Here is a 22,795-nt window from a genome sequence, read left to right as displayed (position 1 = left end):
GCCTGACACATTATTTGATGCTGTAAGAATATAGGACTGGATCCTAAAAAATGCCAGGGGATGGGAGCACAAGGTAATTTGCCCATTCCTCCTGCCCGTGGCAGCTCCCTACCCCCGGTTCTCTGAGTGGTCAGAAGACCCTAAGTGAATGGGGTGGACAGTGGCACAGTGGGCTGAAGGGGAAGGATAGCCAAAAATTGTCTGGAGGCACCTTCTGTGAGCAGAGCTCCCACTGAGGAAAGGTGTCTGAATAATTTCCAGTGATTTCTCCCTTCCTCCTTAGCACAACTCACCCCATTTGGCAGTTCCCCTGGCTCCTGAGAGGGACTTTTCAGTGGTGGCAGGGGGAGCTGCTAGGGAGAAGGGGTTCAGGAAAGTCACCTTCCAACAACACTCTTCTGCCAGCATTTCTCTTGATTCAATATGTTAGGACTGAACCCTTGAAGAATGAACTATAGCTTCATACTGTTGCTTATAAAAATTGTAAAATAATTCTGTTGGATACCTTCTACATAAATATTATGAATAACCTTAAACTAATGGGGAAAAGGATAAAGAACAAGTTTTACGAAAAATAAATTTCTTGGCTATACTCATTAAATGCATCACACCTGCTTTTAGACATTTGCTTCAAATGCATGTTTTAAAGCCCAACACTTTATTCCACATCCCACTAAAGTCCATGGGAAGCCATCCACTGAATTCAGTGGCCTTAGGTTTCCACAATAAATAATGAAAAACTCTGTTCATAAATGCCATTCACTATTCTCATATAGCCATTCTGTCTGCAAATACTTTGATTCACCCTCAAGTGTGAAAGATGCTTTGTGATCTGTGAGTTGGATCAGTACACAGATAAAAATCCAAGACAGCGATTTGTCCAAGACCATCCAACAGATCCCCATTGCCTCATGTAAACTAAATTGCACCTTAGAACACACCAGTTTAATGTCTGCATGTTACAAAGGTGTATGAACAAAGGTGGGCAAGCTGCCTTTCAAGAAATCTTGTCTGTTGATACTGATCTTCTCACTGAGAAACCATTGATAGCTTCCAAGGAGCCCAATGGTTCCCTGCAAAACAGCTGAAAACCACTTATTTAAGCAAAGGTACAATAGGACAAGTAGCCTTGTGACTTCAAAACAGTTTTCCAGAGTTGCAAGTTGTCCTGTCACTTGTTCCAAAGGTAAACTTCCTTTAATTAAACTGTACTATGGATGTCAGGTCCCCTTCATGGATCACTGCCTTGTCGTGGCGAAGGGGCTTGCGTAACTCAGTGAAGCCATAAGCTCTGCCGTGCAGGGCCACCCAAGACGGACAGGTCATGGCAGAGAGTTCTGACAAAATGTGGTCCACCGGAGAAGGAAATGGCAACCCACTCCAGTATTCTTGCCAAGAAAACCCCATGGAACGTATCACAAGGCTAAAAGATATGACGCCGGAAGATGAGCCCCTCAGGTCGGAAGGTGTCCAATATGCTACTGGGGAAGAGCAGAGGGTATTTCCAAGTAGTGCCAGAAAGAGTGAAGCGGCTGGGCCAAAGCCGAAAGGACACTCAGCTGTGGATGTGTCTGGTGGTGAAAAGAAAATCCGATGCTGTAAAGAACAATATTGCTTAGGAACCTGGAATGTCAGATCAATGAATCAAGGTAAGCTGGAGGTGGTCAAACATGAGATGGCAAGATTGAACATCGACATCTTGGGAATCAGCGAACTAAAATGGACAGGCATGGGCGAATTTAATTCAGGTGACCATCATATCTACTATTGTGGGCAAGAATCCCTTAGAAGAAATGGAGTAGCACTCATAGTCAACAAAAGGGTGGGAAAAGCAGTACTGGGGTACAATCTTAAAAATGACAGAATGATCTCAGTACGAATCCAAGGCAAACCATTCAACATCACAGTAATTCAAGTCTATGCCCCAACCACTGAGGCCGAAGAAGCTGAGGTTGATCGGTTCTATGAAGACCTACAACACCTTCTAGAACTAACACCAAAAAAAGACGTCCTCTTCATCATAGGGGATTGGAATGCTAAAGTAGGAAGTCAAGAAATCACCGGGATAACAGGCAGGCATGGCCTTGGTGTACAAAATGAAGCAGGACAAAAGCTAATAGAGTTTTGCCAAGAGAACATGCTGATCATAGCAAACACTCTTTTCCAACAGCACAAGAGGCGACTCTACACATGGACGTCACCAGATGGTCAATATCGAAATCAGATTGATTATGTCCTTTGCAGCCAAAGATGGAGAAGCTCCATACAGTCAGTAAAAACAAGACCTGGAGCTGACTGTGGCTCAGATCATGAGCTGCTTCTTGCAAAATTTCGGCTTAAATTGAAGAACGTCGGGAAAACCACTAAACCGTTCAGGTATGACCTAAATCATATCCCTGATGAATATACAGTGGAGGTGAGGAATAGATTTCAGGGATTAGACCTGATAGACAGAGTGCCTGAGGAACTATGGACGGAGGTCCGTAACATTGTTCAGGAGGCAGCAACGAAATCCATCCCAAAGAAAAAGAAATGCAAGAAAGCAAAGTGGCTGTCTGAGGAGGCTTTACAAGTAGCTCACGAAAGAAGGGAAGCGAAAAGCAAGGGAGAAAGGGGAAGATATACCCAACTGAATGCAGAGTTCCAGAGAATAGCAAGGAGAGACAAGAAGGCCTTCTTAAGCGAACAATGCAAAGAAATCGAGGAAAACAACAGAATGGGAAAGACTAGAGATCTCTTCAAGAAAATTGGAGATCTCAAGGGAACGTTTTGTGCAAAGATGGGCATGATAAAGGACAAAGAAGGCAGGGACCTAACAGAAGCAGATGAGATTAAGAAGAGGTGGCAAGAATACACAGAAGAACTATACAGGAAAGATCTGAATGTCCCTGATAGCCATGATAGTGCGGTCACTGAACTTGAGCCGGACATCCTCGAGAGTGAAGTCAAGTGGGCCTTAGGAAGCATTAGTAACAATAAAGCTAGCGGAGATGACAGTATTCCAGCCGAGCTATTTAAAATCCTAAAAGATGATGCTGTTAAAGTGCTGCATTCAATATGCCAACAAATCTGGAACACTCAACAGTGGCCACAAGACTGGAAAAGGTCAGTTTACATTCCAATTCCAAAGAAGGGCAATGCCAAAGAGTGTTCAAACTACCGCACCATTGCGCTCATTTCACATGCCAGCAAGGTGATGCTCAAAATCCCACAAGCTAGGCTTCAGCAGTATGCGAACCGAGAACTACCGGAAGTACAAGCTGGGTTTAGAAGAGGCAGAGGAACTAGAGATCAAATCGCCAACATTCGCTGCATCATGGAGAAAGCAAGAGAATTCCAGTAAAACGTCTATTTCTGCTTCATTGACTACGCTAAAGCCTTTGATTGTGTGGATCACAACAAACTGTGGCAAATTCTTAAAGTGATGGGAGTACCAGACCACCTTACCTGTCTCCTGAGAAACCTGTACGAGGGTCAAGAAGCAACAGTCAGAACCAGACATGGAACAACCGATTGGTTCAAAATTGGGAAAGGAGTACGACAAGGCTGCATATTGTCACCCTGCTTATTTAACTTATATGCAGAGTACATCATGAGAAATGCCGGGTTGTATGAATCACAGGTCGGAATTAAGATTGCTGGGAGAATTATCAACAACCTCCGATATGCAGACGATACCACCCTAATGGCAGAAAGCGAAGAGGATCTCAAGAGCCTCTTGTTGAGGGTGAAAGAGGAGAGTGCAAAAGCTGGGTTGAAACTCAACATTAAAAAAACGAAGATCATGGCATCTGGCCCCATCACTTCCTGGCATATAGAAGGGGAAGAAATGGAAGCAGTGACAGATTTTACTTTCTTGGGCTCCAAGATCACCGCAGACGGTGACTGTAGCCATGAAATTAAAAGACGCTTGCTCCTTGGGAGGAAAGCTATGGCCAACCTAGACAGCATAGTAAGAAGCAGAGACATCACCTTGCCGACAAAGGTCCGTCTAATCAAAGCTATGGTTTTCCCAGTAGTAATGTATGGCTGTGAGAGCTGGACTATAAGGAAGGCTGAGCGCCGAAGAATTGATGCTTTCGAACTGTGGTGCTGGAGAAGACTCTTACGAGTCCCCTGGACTGCAAGGAGGTCAAATCAGTCCATCCTAAAGGAAATCAACCCTGAGTGCTCATTGGAAGGACAGATAATGAAGCTGAAGCTCCAATATTTTGGCCACCTAATGCGAAGAGAAAACTCCCTGGAAAAGACCCTGATGCTGGGAAAGACTGAAGGCAAAAGGAGAAGGGGACGGCAGAGGATAAGATGGCTAGATAGCATCACGGATGCAATGAATATGAACTTGAGCACGCTCCGGGAGAGAGCGCAGGACAGGAAGGCCTGGCGTGCTATGGTCCATGGGGTCACGAAGAGTCGGACACGACTGAACGACTGAACAACAACAAATGGATGTCAGGTAGCAGGACTATCTACAGTCCATGGCATACAACTATGGTTTTTGCCAAGACCAGCAGGGCTTTTTAATAGGTTATAGTACATTATTCTTCCACTTAATGTTCTCGAGACAGACCCATTTATCTATTTTATATTCCTTAGAGTGGCACAAATTTCAAAAATGTCCTTTCCACTGTGTGTTACTGTCCTCTTATGCAATGTAAGTCCACCTTTTGCAGAACAGAAGCACTCTAAAATAATGAAGATAATGTGCAGTTTACATAGGGTTTTCCCCCCCCCAAACCCATTCATCTAAATAGCCTGCACATCTACTGCTATAGGATGTCTATTTTGATAGATTACATATACAAATATATCCAAATGTATTTAACCATAAATAAGGAATATACTGGCTAGAATAATTTCAGATAAAACATACTGTTGCAACCAATGATGCCAGTGAGACATCTTACAAGTTACAGGTTTCACTCTACAGTGTATTTTTTTTTTATTTTTAAGAAGGAAACTTAAGAAACAGAACTGAAATCCCGCATCCGGTAACTTCAAAGAAACTAATTATGTGTAACTAGGTACAAGATTGCAACCCAGGGCTTTAAAATTCTGAAAAATAAACGATAACTTCAGCTGATGTTCCCAAAAAGAGGAAAGGGCTAGCGAGGGCTGAATAGTATTTTAAAATTGGTCCAAGTGAAAACTAGATAGTTTTTGAGATTGTCTTTCTTTCTGAAGTGTTGAACATGATGCATTTCAAAATAAGGCAATTTCATTATTTCTTTTTTTTAATTCCATCCAGGGTTGGAATTTCAGTTTACTGAACTACAGAAAAAGTTGAAAAGTAAATGAAATAAATGTATAACCACCATTTGAAACACTGAGTAGTGAATACAATTACAACTGATGGATGTTTCTGTGATGCTGCAAGGTAGATCTGACAAAGTAAAGAGGCGGTATAAGGCATTAGAATGCTATCCTACATCTTGGTTAGAGCCCTCTGCACCTGTTTCAGCAGATGGAACAGAATGATTAAAAAAACACATGACACAACAATGAATATAAAATTACTCCCTTGGGGGAAAGGTTGTTTTGAAATTAAGCTGACACATTTTTATAATGCACTAAATTAGAAGGGAGGTGCTCTGAAGGAGCCTGTACTTTACGGCCTGGATATAGTATAGTTAACCTAACTGCTCTTTACGGTTGTTCTTCTCTGCAAGGGAGAGAGTTTTAGCTTGCAGACACAGATGCAGTCTAAGATAAGGCACAGTGTTGTTACTCTTCCCTGCACTGTGTTCCCAACACTTCTCAGTGTTGTTACTCCTTCCCTGCACTGTGCAAGGGGCTTGGGGTGGGGGGGACAGAGTATGTTTCACGAAATCTGGGCCAAATCTTTGATGCCTCACCCATGGCTTCAGTGTAAGCCCTCTACGCCCTTTCTTTCTGCCTTTACTACCTTTCATTTATCCCACCCTCAAGGGGCTGCTTGAAGTAGGTGGCTTCATCTGGTTTACATGGCAGGGCTGACCCTGACTTCCAGTATTAATTGTGTAGACTTGTAAGTGCTGAAAGCTGCAGCATTAAGCTTTCCTCTTGATTTTACCAGCAGAGTAAAGCTGGACAGGGCCAGGATTAAGAGGGCCTTGGACAAGATGTCCTCCAGTGCAACACAGTCCCACCTTAATGCTCTTCCAAAGTGAGGTTATGGGGGGAAGGGTCAATAGCAGAGGGTGGGGACTGGCCAACAGGTGGCACGAACAGATGGTGGTGGCAGACAAGCAGGAATGGGTAGCAGTGCAACTCCAGATGCTTAGATAACCCGCAGCCTGGTGCCGAGAAGAGAAGCAGTGGGTGAGGCAGCTGCACCTTCTTCAGCTCCAGAATATCTCTAATGTACTGTATGTTGAGGGTGGGGCCCAGAGGCACTAAGGGTAAAGAAGATGACAGTTGCCATAGCTGTCTTCTCATAGCTGTGTCCCAGCACTTCTCTTCAAAACACCCAGCTGGGGTGAGCCCCAACAATTGCCTGTCCCCACTGTGTGCTGACGCTGGGCCTGAAGCCTCTATCTCACAGATCTTTCACAGTTGACAGCAATACAGCCTGAGCTGTAAGATTAGATTTTTTTTGGATTCCAAATGAAATTATTTTAAGTGCTCATATTAGAGTTGGGGACAAGCAACCCAATCCTATATGTATTTACTTAGAAGTAAGAACATAAGAAGAGCCCTGCTGATCAGGCCAAATCTAGTACAGCATTCTGTTCATACAGTGGCCAACCAGCTGCCTGTGGGAAACATATAGCACTCATGTGCAACATATAGCACATGAGTGCTATAGCACCCTCCCGCTCATATTCTCCAGCAACTGGTATTTTGAGGCATACTGCCTCTGATACTGGAGGTAATATCTAGTCATCATGACTTGTAACCATTGATAGCCCGGTCCTCCATGGATTTGTCTGAAAAGGGATTAGACAAGTTGGCGTCGAATTCCATTGTTTAACTATGTGCCATGTGAACAAGTAAAGCTATAATAATTCCCCTTTATTTTAGCCAGTTTATTGTGAATCAGGTTGAATTCCTTTTTTTAGTTCCAAGTTGTAGCTTAGTTCTAAACAAAACTGGGGAACAGTAAGGCTTAAATCCAATGTCCCATGAGCGACTTCCCTGTTCTTTCCTCCCCTCTGCAGCCCTTCCAATCTTCTCAGGCAGGTCCCCCAACCCTTCAGAACAGATTGTGGGGAGCACAAGTGGGTCAAATCACTTCCACCAGCAGTTTCTCGTCTGCTGACAGAGGGACACCGTTGGATCTAAGCCTTAGTGGGTGCAATTTCTGTGGTTTTCCATCTCCTAGTCTAACTGCTATTGGAACATCTATTATGTTAATGAGATACAGTCAGATTTTATCAGCGGTACAGTATTTACTATAAGTTGTCTTAAAAAAAAAAATTGTACAAATATTCCCTATACTGAAAATTGTATGTACTCCAAAATGTTTTGAAGCTTCCAAAAGAGATCAAGTTTTTCTTCCAGAAAGAAACAGCAAGCTGAAGATTGGAAATAATTTCCTCTAGACAAGCAATGAGAGTTTCATCGAAGTGCTGAAAGCTTTTCTTTCAGGAAATAACACAGTTTTCAAGGAACACTGAAAGGACACAGTTCTTCCTTTACATCTGCATGGCAGAGCTAAACACTTTTCTCCCTATTCCCAGGCTGTATGAATGTTTAAAGCAAATAGGTTTCCGTGATGGGTTGAAGAGTTTTTTTTAAAAAGCGCATATTCACCTGCTTTGTATTCACAAACAGGAATCTTGTCAGAAAAGAATGCTATAATTAACGGTTCTTTGCTTATTCATTCAAGAGGAACAGGAGCACAAAATGCTTTAGTTACCTAAAGCGTGCCCAAAGGAAGAGTACTATTATGATAAACTGATATCCCAGCATTTGACCATTAGATGTCAAAATACCCGTTTTCACACTTTCAGCTTATTAGTAGGAGTGCAAGAAAGCCACTTACCTGGTCTCGCAGCTTGTTCGCGGTGGGGGGGAGGCGCTTCGCTGCTCTCCCCCCGAAGTTCAGGCCGGGGGGGAGGCTTCCCGCCTTGCCCGGCCGCGAAATAAAAAGTTAACAAAACAAAACGCCCCCGTGACAGGCTATGTGACGATTAACGTAGCCTATCATGGCTAGATCTGCAAAGTCAGCCGTGATAGGCTACGTAAATCGTCACGTAGCATATCACGGGTGACTTTAAAAAAAAAAAACGCGTACGCAAATGGCAGCCCCCATAGGGAGCCGCCATTCGCGTTCCTTATTTGGTTGCTGTAGTCTACGTAATCTTTACGTAGACTACAGCGACCAAATAAGGAACGTGAATGGCGGCTCCCTATGGGGGCTGCCATTAGCCGTACGCGCTTTTTTTTTTTTTAAAGTCACCCGTGATAGGCTACGTGATGATTTACGTAGCCTATCACGGCTGACTTTGCAAATCTAGCCGTGATAGGCTATGTTAATCGTCACGTAGCCTATCACGGGGGCATTTTTTTTTTTTACTTTTATTGGAATGGCGGCGGCGGCAGCCAGTCGAAAGACCGGCTGCCGCCCCCGCCCCTGACGAAGACCTGCCGAACCGCCGCCGGGACCCGCCGCCGGGACCCGCCGCCGGGAGGGACATTCGGTAATGGTAAGTCCTGTCCTGGGGGGGGGGTGCGGAGAATTTCTCCCCGAAACTTCTTCGGGGGGCCGAACACGTTGGCGCTCGGCCCCCCAAAGTTTCGGGGAGAAATTCTCCGCCATCCCTACTTATTAGGGTGTTTCTTCATAGGAATTTACTTGATACTGATTTACTAGCTCATAGTGAAATTAACATACTTCTCACACTATGGCCAGGTTAACATGTCATGACACCCCACACTGTGGAATAATCCATGCAGTGTGGGCTGTTGTTGAGAGCACTTGACAGGTGGGGAAAAGTGCTCAACGTTACCCACTTAGCAAGGGGATCCCCAGGATTTAAAGGGTTGCCCCACCCTTTGGGGGTGCCCTCCTCACAGCCCACCACTCCTTAAGTCAGCAGCAACTCTTTTTCATCGAAAAGTGCACGTTTTGAGCTCCCACTCGAAGTAGTCGCATCTAGGTTGACAGCTGCAACTGGGAGCAAAAAAGGGGGAGAGCACTTTTCTAATAAAACAGTTGCTAGGGACTCAGGTAAGTGGGGCTTCGAAGCACCCCCCCCCCCCGATTCAGGGCAACCCTTTGAAACCTGGGGATATCCTTGCTACGGCAGTGATCTATACCACCTGTCAACAGTCAAAGGCTGTCAAACCAGCCTATAGACAGTCTAGTCTTGCCTGTTACTTTGTATGTTTAATGTAACTCAAACATACAAGGCTCCAGGCAAGGCAAGCCTGTATTTTTTTGACAGTCGGAGCTGCACCTTTGCGCAAATCCGAAAGCCCAATTAAAAAATAATAATTAAAAAAGGAGTCATGTGTACACATTCCCCACGGCTCAAAAAATGCAAAAAAATTATTTCGGCCCTGTTTTGTACATATAATTTTATTTTTTTTTAAGTCTCTGACTGTGACCTGGGCTGCAATCGGACCAGGGATGGGGGCTTGACAGGAGCTGGGGGAACCAGTGACAGCCCCTCCAAAGTGCCATTTGGGCATGGTTGGAGGGGCTGTCACTGGCAAAGGGAACTGGAAGTGGCTTGGCCGTGATTGTGAAGAGCAATTACAGCCACATTTGGGAAGAGCGGCAGGGTTTTTTGTCACTCTTGCCGAGCAGCTCGCTGCCTGTAACCCACAATGGGTTAGCATGTCTGGGTTTGGATGACATGCCAACCCATCGTGGGTGCAACAACCCCAAGAACAATCCATGGGTTGTTGGGGTGGCTTGTCGCCCACAGACAAGCAACCCTGCAGGAATCAGTCTGTATTTGGACAACATGATAACCCACCATTGCTTGTCACTCACAATAGGTTGTTGTGTTGAGTGAACCTGGTCTATGACCAGGTTCACATGATCACCACAGACCACTTATTTAAGCCAAGGTGGGTTACGGTGCATGCTGGGCAGCTTTTGAATATTCAAGCTGCATCTGCAGCTTGTCATGTCATCTGAACCCAGTGAGGATGGGTTGTTGGGATGATTAACAAACTATCCAGAACCCATGGGCTGTTTTAGGTTTGTGGGTGGTTTGTTAACCACATCAACAACTTACCCTTGCCAGGTTTGAACGACACGACAAGCCATGGTTGCGGCTCGAATATTCAAAATGGCCACCTGCACACGCTGCAGCTCACCATGGCTTAAAAAAGCAACAGTGGGCTGCTTGATCATACAAACCGGTCCTTTATAGAAATCTGATATTGGCACACCCAGATTACCACAAAAAGGTCTAAAAATGAGAGATCTGTTTCTCCCTTTATATGGGGGAACATGAAGTGTATCCCCCTAAAATTGATGAGGCACTTTTACACTAACCAGAAAGTTGAAATGTGACACATACAGGCTGTAATACTATGCACCCTTCTCTGGGAGTAAGCACCATTGAATACGGTGGAATTGACTTGTGTAAACATGCATAGGATTCCAATAACCTAGCCACAGCATGTTTCTAGATGGAGGGCTAGCAATCAGATGGCATCGTGCAGTAATTCCATCTTTTTTTCCTTAGTGGGTTTTCCGTGGTAAGGAAACAGACAGAAGTGGTGGGAAAATAAAGGAGGGTTACAAGAGGAAATCAATATTCCCCTGCCACACCCTAACACTGCATGGATGAGGGACAGCAACGGTATGATAAAAATCTCAGCCAGAAGTACCCCTAATTATCTAAAAATGTGAAAAGGAAGTACTTTGACATCTGATAGTTGAACGTTGGAATTTCATGTTTATCTCACAATAGACTTTGTATTATGGATTCATAGGTTCAAAAAAGTAATGTTTATATTTAGCGTTTTTTTTAAAAAAAAATCCCCTTCCCTAATCAGACCAAAAGCCTGATCAGGATCAAAAGCCTATCTGCTACATAATTCTGTTCCCACAGTGGCCAACCAGATGCCTATAGACTATGAGAAGCCCACAAGCAAGGTGTGAATGCTCTTGTCTCCCAGCAACTGGTGTTCAGAGGCAAAATACAGCCATCATGACTAGCATCAAGATAGCCTTATCCTCCAGGAATTGGTCTAATTCTCCTTTAAAGCTATCGAAATTGGTGGTGATCATCACTACATCTCATGGTAGCAAATTCCACCGTTTTGACTATGCACTGTGTGAAGTATCTCCTTTTTTCTGTAGTACTTCCTTTTGTCTGTCCTGACTCTCCCGCCGCTCAACTTCATTGAGTGATCCCAGGTTCTAATATTATGAAAGACAGAGAAAAACCTATAGTCCTATTCACTTTCTTTGCACCATGGGTAATTTTATAGACAAAAAAGCAGTGCTGAGTTTAATTGGGTTTACTCCCAAGTAAATGCAGAGAAGGTGGCACCTTTCTATACTTTGGAACTGCGGTGTTTTGGAAGGGAAGGAAATCTTTAAAACTAAGGCTGCCATCCATGCAACTTTACTTGAGAGGAAGCCCATTTGACCTCAGTGGCACTTACCTCCAAGTAAATGTGCAAAGGTTCAAGTTGCCTAAGTGCATGCAATGCAATCCTGTGCATAACTACTGAAAGTTGCAGTCTATTGAGCTCAAGGGACCTTTCTTCCAGGTGTGTATAGGATCTCAGCCTTAGTACGGAATAAGTCCTACGGAACTCCGTAGGCCGTCTGAATAAATATGCTTAGCATCGCTCTTAGGACTGGAGCTGACATCCTACGCACATTTACCTGGAAATGGGCATGGGGAAATATTGCTGGATTCAATGGGACGTCCTTCAGCGTAAACATGCATAGGCTCTGTATGCAATCCCATTATGGATGTCTAAGGGACGGCAGAGGATGAGATGGCTAGATAGCATCACGGATGCAATGAATATGGACTTGAGCACGCTCCGGGAGAGAGCGCAGGACAGGAAGGCCTGGCGTGCTGTGGTCCATGGGGTCACGAAGAGTCGGACACGACTGGACGACAACAAACTTCCTCCCCACTGTCGTAGTCTGTGCCTACTTCTTTCCCCACAGGTCTCCCTTGCCCTAAATCCAGCTTGATTTCTCTGGGTAAAGTCCAACGTACGTCCTACTTAGAGTAGCCTCACTGAAATGAACGGATTTGTTAGGCGCGACTTAAGTTCCATTCATTTCAATGGCCCTACTCTAAGGAGGACTTAGGTTGGATTTTACCCTCTATATCCCATTCCTCCGTTACCTGTTATTTCCCCCATTTCCAGGTTCCAAAGGAACAGCGCTACTGACCCACTTCTTTACCTCGCGCTCTGACCGGTTCATGAATCACGGCGGGGGGAGGGGGAGGGGGAGGAGGAGGGGGAGGAGAAAAAAAAAAGCAGAGCCGGAAGTCCTTCTCCGCCCTCTTATTGGCCCTTATCCTTATCAGTCAAGAACCGGAGGACCAACAAACTCCCGCCGCCCCTCCACAATTTTCAAAGTTGGGAGGGGCAAGAAAAGGCGCTCGTGGCCGATCTCGCCCTTTCCCGTCGCCAGCGGCCGCCTGTTCTGCCCAGGGCGCTTCACCGCCGTCGCCTCGCTCTGCCCCCACCCAGCCACCGGCCGCGCGCTCACGTGTGATTGGATAAGGCCGAGAGATTGAACCCTGGCACCGTTAGGGAGCGGGGGAGCGGAGGACGAGGAGAAGCAGCGGCGGCGGCGGCGAAGCGCGAGAGTGCGCCTCGGCCCCGTCTCAGTACGCAGGCGCCGTGCGGAGCGCAGCCCGGAGCGTTCCGAAGAGCGGGCGGCGCGGCGGCAGCGCGCTGGCCGCTCGGGGAGGGCTCGGCTGCGGCGGGTCCCAGCGCCGCGCGGCCCCGCCCCTCCGGCGCCACCCCCACACGCCCCTCGCCCTCGCGCAGCAGCGGCAGCAGCGCCGCGAGCGAGAGCAGCGCGGGTGCTGCGACGGGCCCGCCGCGGCGAATTGACTCCCCATGTTTCCCTGTGCGGCGCCAGCGACGACTCGGGGGAGCGGCGTCTGCTCGCGGTTGGCTCTGCCGTCGTCGCTCCTGAGGCTCGAGGAGGAGGAGAAGGAGGGCGAGGAGGGGAAGGCGCAGTGCCGTGTGGTGGGCTTGGCGGCTGCCGCGAGGGGCAGAGAGCGCTTGACGCGGGGCCGGAACCAGGAAAGCTGCTTGGGATTTAATCACACAGCCTCTGCCGAGGGATGGGGTGTGCCTGAAGGGCAGAGACAGGGAACGAAGTGAAGGGGCAGGAAGACTCGCCGGGGGCCACTTCTTCTGGGTCTCCGTTATCAACCTCCGACCGTTCCAACTTTGGCCAGAGGAGGAAGGGGGGTTGCTGCTGCTTGAAACCGTCCCGGGAGACGGGGGATCTACAAAACGCAACATCTGTCTTCTGCCTGTTGGATTTTCATTGCCTTCACCTATCTTTTTTTAATTTCAAGAATACCAATATACAAATACTGCACACAGTTGCAAACTTGTACGTATTTTGAATGTATCTATCCGAGAATGTAGATGGCATAGTGGATGCAGTGTCTCTCTCTTTTTTTTTTTTTCCCCCCAGGCTGGGGTGTGTGGTAATTAAAAGCCCATGTCTTTGTTACCTAGGGTAACTTTGTTACCTATGTCTCATACACACACACCCACTCCTCTGCCTTTCTGAACCATGTGTAGATAATCATTTTCTATGTGAGCGAACGTGAAAACTAAAAAGGAGTGGGGTCGTTACTATAAGAAGAATGTTCACTCTGAGTTCTTAGCAGATATTGAAGAGGTGGATGGGCACAAATAATGTGTATTACGTGTATGATTGTTACGACTGTATATTTCCATAAGATGTGCTAAGTTACCGTCAGTGATTCTGTATGACATTCTATCAAAGATCACTTCCTTTTCAGTAAAGGTTACCATGGGTGGGTTACTGTGGATCATCACCAAAGTTGATTGGGTATCCTACTATACTGTAGTTTTGGTGGATATGAAGTCACTATTGCCCTGCTTTCTTTTGTTTGTGGTGTGTGTGTGTTTGGTTGAGGGAGCAGCAGGGATTTGGTGACATTACACATTACTGTTTCTTTCTCTTATGAAATTAAGATCCCAGATGGCCAATTCCCTCAACGGCCGGAACCCAGGTGGCCGAGGAGGAAACCCCCGTAAAGGGCGTATTCTGGGCTTCATTGATGCCATTCAGGATGCAGTTAGCCCCCCCAAGCAAGCAGCTGCTGATCGCAGGACAGTGGAAAAAACTTGGAAATTAATGGATAAAGTGGTGAGTCTGTAAATTCTGTTCCCCTTTCAGAAAAGAGTTGAGAGTATATGCATACATAGGAGTCGGTATTGTCAGATTAGCATCTTTGGAGGCAAAATGTTTTCATGTTCATGGTCTATTTGGCCTCTGGCTATGTTTTCTTAGCATGGAAGAAGGAAAAGAAACATTTTTTTCTTTTTCTTTTGTTCTTTTTGATTAACAGAGTTCTTTCAGTAGTAGGGAGTCTTAGGGTTGTGAATAAGCAGCTTGTTTCATGAGTACTAAATGTCCCTTTGCTTCCACACTGGGTCATCTTGTTAGAATATCTTCTTGAAAATGAAACTTCAGTTAAGGTAATCAAGCTGTGAAGCACTCTTATGTTAATCATAGGCGTGCAGTTCAATCTGCAATTTAAGGGAATGGAAACATTTCTGATTCCTCTCACATGAACAAACAGAATTTAAGTGTCGGCTTTCAGTTTTAATGGTCCTTTACAATCCATAATGTGATATCTTGATGAGCAGTTCTTGGAAAGTTATTTATCCTGGAGAGTAAAGTGTACTGAAAGATTATCTGTAAACGGATATCTGAACGAGTATCACTTATTTTGTTGAATATTGCATTAGGAAAGTGAGCATATGCTGGTAATAGTTGGTAGATGTTATAATCTCACTTTTTTTCTCTACAGAAAAAACTACAGAAAAATGTGGTTTATTGCTAAGGAAAGAGGACATTTTTTTTAAATGTGAAGTATTGGTTATGAGTATGGCTTACTTTTTAAACCTTTGAAATTGAACTAACAGCATCAGCTTGCATTACATTGTTAAGCAAGACATTATTCTGTAGTCATAGCTTTGATATGTACCTTCACCTCCAATATATATGCAAACTTTATAGAAATACATAGAGAATATTAATGCCACAATGTAGAGTTCTTAGAACTTCCAAATGTCTATAAAACCACTAGAACAGTTATTTACAGTATATGTCTCCACGAAGAGGCATGACTAGCCCTGATTGATGTTTAGTCTTACATTAGTAAGCCTTTTATAGTTAATATGAGGCCTTAGCTTTGAAGATCAAAGTTAATATATAGTATTAAAATCCTTCTCTTGTGGAAATTTGGCAACTAGTTTCTCCAGAACTTGGGCCCTGATATGCAGCTTAATACACAAGTTTCTAAGAAACTTTAATAACAGACATGACTCAGAAAGTTAGGATGAAGTGTGTGTCTGTGATCTCCATACTTTATCTCCATACTTAAGGGAGGGAGCAGTCCTATGGGGATAGTCAGCTGCCTCCAAACTCGGAGGTGACTTCCTGTCCAGTGCATGGCGGGAGGAACATGGAGAGGATTGTCTCTGTGCTCCAGCTGCCCTGCATTTGTGGCTAGATGGCCAATTTCAGCTGTCTAGCTGTGGGACATCAGAGCGTGGGGTGGGGAGGCCGGACGACACATAGGAAGTGTCATACTGGCACTTACGAATTCCTCGCCCCTGGGAGTGCCCCCTTTCCCCACGCTCCGCATTGCTCTTACAAGCACAGGGCACGAGTGCGCTGCCTCTTGAGGTGGCGGGGGGGCGGGAGGCAGGTGGTTCTCTGGGAACCGACCATTCCTATGGCTGTCTAGCCACTGTCTAGTGCCACAGGGTTCCCCCTTAAGTTAATTTGTATTTCCAGGTGTCAGCATGATTTTCTTTAAGTGTCAACGGTCTAGAGGTTCTTTATATTTGCTAGTACAGTTGGTTATTGACCCCTTCTTTCTTTTCTGATGTGATACTTTCTATGCCTGGACCATAGCTTTTTGTTTTTTACTATACCAAAAACATAACTTGATAACTGTGCAGCCTACATTCTGCAGTTTGCTATCGTAGGGAAATTACTTGAGAGTAACACAGTAAGCTGTCTTGACTGGCATTGTCTACTGTGGCAGCATATTTTCAGGTGTGTTTGAGGCAGGAGTCCTTCATATCACTTGCCTGATCCTTCTACCTGGAGATGCCAAGGATTGAATTAGGGACATTAGGCATAAAAAGTGTGTGCTTTACCACTAAGTTACGCTTTCACTCCCCAGAGTAAGTCCCACTGGTTTCAGTAAACTTTTGAGTAAACAGAGTTAGAACTGGCTGCCCTTGGCTTAAAAGAAGGCTATGAGATCTCTATGTAGGCTGCTAATCTATTTTTGTGAGATACATGATGGATTTCTCTGGAGTCAGAGGTTTGTCCCTGGACCCCAATAATGTAGTACATTCCCAACTGTACCATTTTTATAGTGTTTGATCTCCAAACATCATCTCTTTCCCATGGGCGATGTCTCTTAGAATGTCTTGTAGACACAAACGTAGGCTTTGCTTGTAAGAGAATTCTGCTAAATTTAGATTTCCCTTAAAAACAAAATTTACTCTTCCTTATTGCTTTTAAAGGAGAAATTCAATATAGTTAAAACATACTCTTCTTTCAGACATCAGAACATTATATTTGTCAGCTTGTTTTTATCCATACTGTTTCTTGGGAAAGGATCTTTTCTGAGTTGCCTCTTGTGAACTTACCTTCCTTTACTCTCTCTTCATTGTTTCTGTATTTAGCACTGTCTTTTCCCTTCAGCTTTTTCTTGCTATTCTTACTAAGAGACCAAACTTAACCATATTTATTTGATTTTGATGATACTTATTTCCAGGTCAGTTTTTTTAGGCTTATAGCCCTAAATCGGAAGTCTTACCAGCCTGTCTCTTTTGTATTCTATTTGCCTAGCATACTGCTGGTGTTATATGTAATGTGAGAGAAGTAATCACAGTTTGGGATATATGTAAAGGTGGAGTAGAATGATTGATACATACATATGAACTAAACACTGTACTGACCTGTCTGTTCATATTTGGTTATAGTTGTGGCATAATATTGTACTTACAGTGATACTATAAAATAGCAGTTGATGCCCTATCCTGTTCAGATTTACTGGCCCTTCGAATATTAATATGAATATTTGAGACCAATGTGAATGTAGTATTGGCTTATAGTATGGCTATATATCTGGTGAGTTGTTGTCATGCATCTTGTCCCTGTATCGTACATGGTTCAGGCACTCTCTACAGTTGAGTTCTTGGCTTGAATGATATAGAACAGGGGTGGGCAATTTGTAAGCCAAAACACCTGGAGGGCCACAAGTTGCCACCCCTGATATAGAAAAAGAGGTTGTGTGCAGCATCCCTAAATTGGGAGCACAGGAAGATGCCTTGTGGACACTAGCAGGTAGTTTTTCAGAATGGCATGAACTTGAGCACACTCCGGGAGAGAGCGCAGGACAGGAAGGCCTGGCGTGCTATGGTCCATGGGGTCATGAAGAGTCGGACACGACTGAACAACAACAAGGCTTAGGGGACTATGTATCATACTAACAAATAATGAATTACGCTAACTACTTCAATAGGACTGTTTATGTAAGGTTTCATATAGGACAAGACACATCTCATTGGACTTGCTTTATAATTTTTCATAACTGAAAACTCTTGGAGAAGGATAAGCATTTTCATTCAGTAGGAAGTTTTAAATAGCAAAGCAATACTGTAAAATGTATGGATGTGATTGTTATTTCCCCTATACGTGGTATTAGGTCTAAACTTTTAGACATCTTTCTGATAGTATTTTCATGTTTCAATTGCTACAGAAACTATAGAAGAGAATCTTAATCTCATTGTTTAGAGTTATGTATCATTTTTGCTCAAATGAATAGCCATAATTTTTGTATAGCTTGTTACAGTGGCTTGGATCCTAAGATAAGTTAACTTAAGGAAATTCATGGAAGGGGAGTTTTGTCTCCCCTATGTTCCCACCCCTAGAAGCCTATCCACAAGGTGAAGAGGTCCTTCCGAACAGTGTGGGATAGGGTGCAGGGGACTTCTGAGGACAGGGGAATTGTTCAAAAATCAGACAGACGTCCACATAATTTTGAGAAATTTCCCCATCCCCTGTACCCTATCTGATATTGTTCAGGATTTCAGCCTGATCCATTAGAAAAGCTTTTGCAGGGCGAGGAGCTTAAGGGAGGAAGGGATAGGAAACTTGCCTTCCATTAATTTCCTTAAGGTTGTAATCCTAGACACATGTAGCTCAGAGTAACTCTCATTGACCTTGATTGGACTTACTTCCTTGTAGATATGTATAGGATTGCACTTGTAAGTTAGCATACCTTAGAATCCAGGCCAATGGACCTGTTTGGTAGAAGGCCTTAGAAAGTCTGAGTAAGTGTCCTTGGCTGGATCTTACTGCATTCTCTTTAAGCATCTGTCTGTTAATCACATTTTGTTTCCGGATTAAAGTATTCCAGGCAAGGTGATGTCATAGACCTGGTTTGAATGACTTTTTCAGCCCACTGTGTTTTACTTTACTCGTGGGGGCTGTTGCATTGTTTTGGGCACCCGTGGGTGTCATTTTTCCATGGTGCCTGTGGGCGCCTGGCTTGCCATGTCATGTGAACCCATGTGGCAGGGGTAGTTTGAGGATTAGACAACCCTGAAATAACCCATGGATTGCTTTAGGTTTATAGGAGGGTTGTCTAACCCTCAAACAATCCCTGCTGCCTGGATTCGCATGACAAGATATGGCAAGCTGGGCGCCTGTGGGAAACATGCAAAAATAGCAGCCCAGCACAACATAATAGCTCCTGTGGATAAATTAAGCCATGGTGAGCTCTTGTGTCATGCACACTAGACCATTGTGTTAGAATTATGTGGCTTTCTTCTGGAGCAGAGTACATGGTACTTCTGGTAACTTCATAGTGAAGAGGATGCATTTGAACAAACTTAGTGTTCAGGTTAGCAAATATGGTCCTCTTACAAGTACTAGATTCTAATAGCATTTCAGAAATTATGGTTGATTGAAATGCTTATTAGAATTTGATTCTGCAGTACATGCCATTAGGCTTTAAACAGAGTCCTATGAAAAACAAGATACTGTTCAGTATGATTAGGTTGTTCTTGGGCCTGGATTCCTTATGGAATATGCTGTGTCTTCATCTTGCATGCTTCCCGCTTTCTCCATTCACGCATACCCATGAGTAGGAGATTTAAAGTTTCCATTTTTGGTTTTGAATAAACCAGTTTCTTGTTACTCAGGGAAACTCAGATTTATTCTAACTGTGGTTGGTTCAAACAAACCAGAATCAGGACCATCTCAAGGTATTTTGGGATCCCACAGGCAGACCTGCTGCCACCCTCTCTTTTCTCTCCCACCACATCCCTCCTACCCACCTTCTATGTTCTGGCAGCAGCACTGCTGCCTGCCCTCCTCTTCCCTTTCTTGCTGTGCCACCTGCTCTCTGTGCCACCCAGCTGCCGCCAGATTTCCCCTTCAATGCCTCACTCTCAGTGACGGGTCCTTCCTCATAATGAGTGAGGCATTTTGGGTGAGATGGCCCTAGAGACTGCATGTGCTGCCTTACAGAAAGGCATTTGGACTGGACAGGCTTTCCAGAGAGCTGCACCAGCTGCTTTTTCTGTTGCAGCATTTGCTGCAGCAGGGAAACAGACTGCAGGACTTTCCAGAGAGCCTGCCCACCCCATGCTTAGTTTTGAGGTGTTCTCAGAATTAGGCATTAGGTGGACAGGCAGTGCATTGGAGAGTTGTGCCAGGAACTCTCCTGCTGTGGCACTTGCTGCAGCAGGAGAGCACCCACCATGATTCACTGGAGCAATGGGTCTCACCTGACACTCTGGAAAGCTGGAGCGGTAGGATGTGTGGTCTTTTCAGCAGTGAAGAGGCATGTGGTTGCTGTAGTCTGGTGAAGAGGTGGAGGAGCGCTGCCACCTCCACCTTACCACTACTGCTGCTGCCATCTTCAGGGGGTCATTTGGCGCTCAAGGTGGCTGCTTCGTTTGCCTCCCTACTCCCCTTGAGATGGCCCTGACCAGAATCATATCTTGAGCTTTTTGAAGAATCTACAGTTAGAACAAACTACAGTTTTGAGTGTGGACATAGTGAACTTAGTGGAACCGGAGGGTTATTCAGAACCAAAAGTGTAAGAAGTTAATCTCCTCCCCTCACGCATGAAGGAGGAAGGGAGTAGAGGGGGAAACATGTAAGTCCAAAGCTCACCATGGCTCATTCTTAAAATACTAAACCCCTCTGATTTGAAGCTGTATTTTAAAGAATATTTGGTCAGAAACCTCAGATCAGTAAGCACAAGATAAATACAAGTTGGTTCACCGTTCTATATACAGGCTGTGCACAAGTTACAATGATAGTTTATAGTTTTGTTCTTCTGTATCAATAAGATACTTAGGGAGCAATCCTAAGGCTGCTAGATAGTGGCTAGACGGCCATAGAATATCTGGTTTTCCGGGAACTGACCTCCCCCCACTTCCACACTGCCTTGGAGGCAGTGCGGAACAGCCTCATGCTCCGCGCTTGCAAGAGCAGCGCGGAGCAGCCAAAAAGGGGCGTTCCCGGAGGGCTTTCCAGGGCGAGGAGGGTGGAAATGCCTGCATGACACATCCAATGTGTTGTACATCAGCCTCCTCCCCTGCTCTGCCCTCCCGCACCTAGACAGCCGCAATCGGCTGTCTAGCTGAAAATGCAGGGCAGGAGAAGCACGGAGGGCACGATCCCCTCCATGCTTCTTCTGCCCTGCATTAGATAGGCGGTTGCCTCCGAGTTCAGAGGCGGCTGCCCATCTGAATAGGATTGTGCCCTTAATGAACAGAGCCACTTAGTATACTGCTTTTCTGAATACATTACATTCAGAGCTGATCATGACAAAAGAAAAATGTATAAAAACATTTAAGAGTATATTGCTATCCATAATATCTCCAGTTAAATAATACATATGGATTAAAACAATTAATAAATAATTAATTACTAACAGGAATAGAGTGAGACATTCTGATCTAGGAAGTGGTAGCAGCAGCCATGTAACATACTAATGCTGTTCTTTTTCATAGTAGTAGTTGGGGTTGTATGCATACCCAGATAACTTTGGAGACAGTGTTTGGAACTCTTGCATGCTAGTTAGGTTGAATTTCCACACAGATTGTTTTTAGCCAAGTATCATATGTTGTAAACAGAAGGCATTAGAGGTAGTAAATGAATAGTAACATTTCACTGAGAATTCAGTTCTTTCTCTTTTGGAGAATACTTGTAAAGTACAGATATTGTTCATCTTGATCAATTTGTTCAGGTGGTCTGAGGCGGCTTTCCTGGTGCTGTCTGAGGCTTTTGTAGTTGGCTTACTTGAAAACATTCTGACTACTACTATTCAAGTACTATTATTCAGTAATTTACATAAAAAGTGTGTGTCTAAGGGAATTAAGGTCATATTTTAGTGTATGATAGAACTTGATAATACTGAGGAGCTATTCTTATTTATGCTAAGTAGAAATAGGGTTTGCATGTTTTTGCTGATACAGTTTTCCACAATGAACATAAGAGCCATGCTGGGTCAGACAAAAAGCCTATCCGGTCCAGCATTCTGTTCCCACAGTGGCCAACCGGATTCTGATGGGAATACCTGAAGCAGGATATGAGTGCTATAGCACCATCCTGCTCATGTTCCTCAGCAACTAGTATTCAGAAGCATACTGTCTCCAATACTGAAAGTAATATATAGCCATCAATAAACTTATGCTCCATGCATTTGTCTAGCTCCCTTTTTAAAGTTGGTGGCGATCACTACATCTTGTGGTAATGCATTCCATAGCTTATGCACTCTGTGAAGAAGTACTTCCTTTAATCTGTCCTGGATGTCCCACCTTTCTTCCATGATGGAACTCAAGGTAGCATACATATGGTTTCCAATAGGGAGTCTCCTATCCAGATACTGACCAGATCCGGTGATGCTTAGCTTCAGCAAGGTACTATTTTTGTGTGCCTTCAGACCATAACTTGGGACTAATGAAAATTTGCAGAATAAGTTGTGAGAATAAGTACGTAATACTATGTACTACTTTTGTGAGCATTGTTGTTGTTGTTCAGTCGTTCAGTCGTGTCCGACTCTTCGTGACCCCATGGACCATAGCACGCCAGGCCTTCCTGTCCTGCGCTCTCTCCCGGAGCGTGCTCAAGTTCATATTCATTGCATTCGTGATGCTATCTAGCCATCTCATCCTCTGCCGTCCCCTTCTCCTTTTGCCTTCAGTCTTTCCCAGCATCAGGGTCTTTTCCAGGGAGTTTTCTCTTCGCATTAGGTGGCCAAAATATTGGAGCTTCAGCTTCATTATCTGTCCTTCCAATGAGCACTCAGGGTTGATTTCCTTTAGGATGGACTGATTTGACCTCCATGCAGTCCAGGGGACTCGTAAGAGTCTTCTCCAGCACCACAGTTCGAAAGCATCAATTCTTCGGCGCTCAGCCTTCCTTATAGTCCAGCTCTCACAGCCATACATTACTACTGGGAAAACCATAGCTTTGATTAGACGGACCTTTGTCGGCAAGGTGATGTCTCTGCTTCTTACTATGCTGTCTAGGTTGGCCATAGCTTTCCTCCCAAGGAGCAAGCGTCTTTTAATTTCATGGCTACAGTCACCGTCTGCGGTGATCTTG

The 22,795-nt window shown here is 44.7% G+C and overlaps 2 protein-coding genes across 3 annotated transcripts in view; one reads left to right on the top strand and one right to left on the bottom strand.

The window, feature by feature from the left end:
- The window catches only part of LOC146349690 (uncharacterized), a 36,356-nt gene extending 22,955 nt beyond the window's left edge, over positions 1–13,401 (bottom strand). Inside the window, exon 1 of the mRNA XM_084845461.1 lies at positions 12,632–13,401. Coding sequence (XP_084701587.1) covers positions 12,632–13,401 — 770 coding nt within the window. The remainder of the gene's footprint in view (positions 1–12,631) is intronic.
- Positions 12,615–22,795, top strand: part of CBLB (Cbl proto-oncogene B) — a 135,231-nt gene continuing 125,050 nt past the window's right edge. The window contains exons 1-2 of one of the 2 annotated variants that reach the window (XM_084843276.1): positions 12,615–13,495; positions 14,110–14,284. In XM_084843276.1, the coding sequence (XP_084699402.1) occupies positions 14,117–14,284 (168 nt within the window). In that variant the 5' untranslated portion in view covers positions 12,615–13,495; positions 14,110–14,116. Of the gene's footprint in view, positions 13,496–14,098; positions 14,285–22,795 lie in introns of those variants that run through there. The other variant, XM_084843275.1, reaches the window with a different exon arrangement.

Source organism: Heloderma suspectum, chromosome 3 (assembly GCF_057233095.1).
Source record: "Heloderma suspectum isolate Gila_16-S chromosome 3, 16-S_ref, whole genome shotgun sequence".
Classification (NCBI taxonomy): domain Eukaryota; kingdom Metazoa; phylum Chordata; class Lepidosauria; order Squamata; family Helodermatidae; genus Heloderma; species Heloderma suspectum.
The sequence above is the reverse complement of the archived record's forward strand: the minus strand, read 5'-3'. Positions and strand labels throughout refer to the sequence as shown.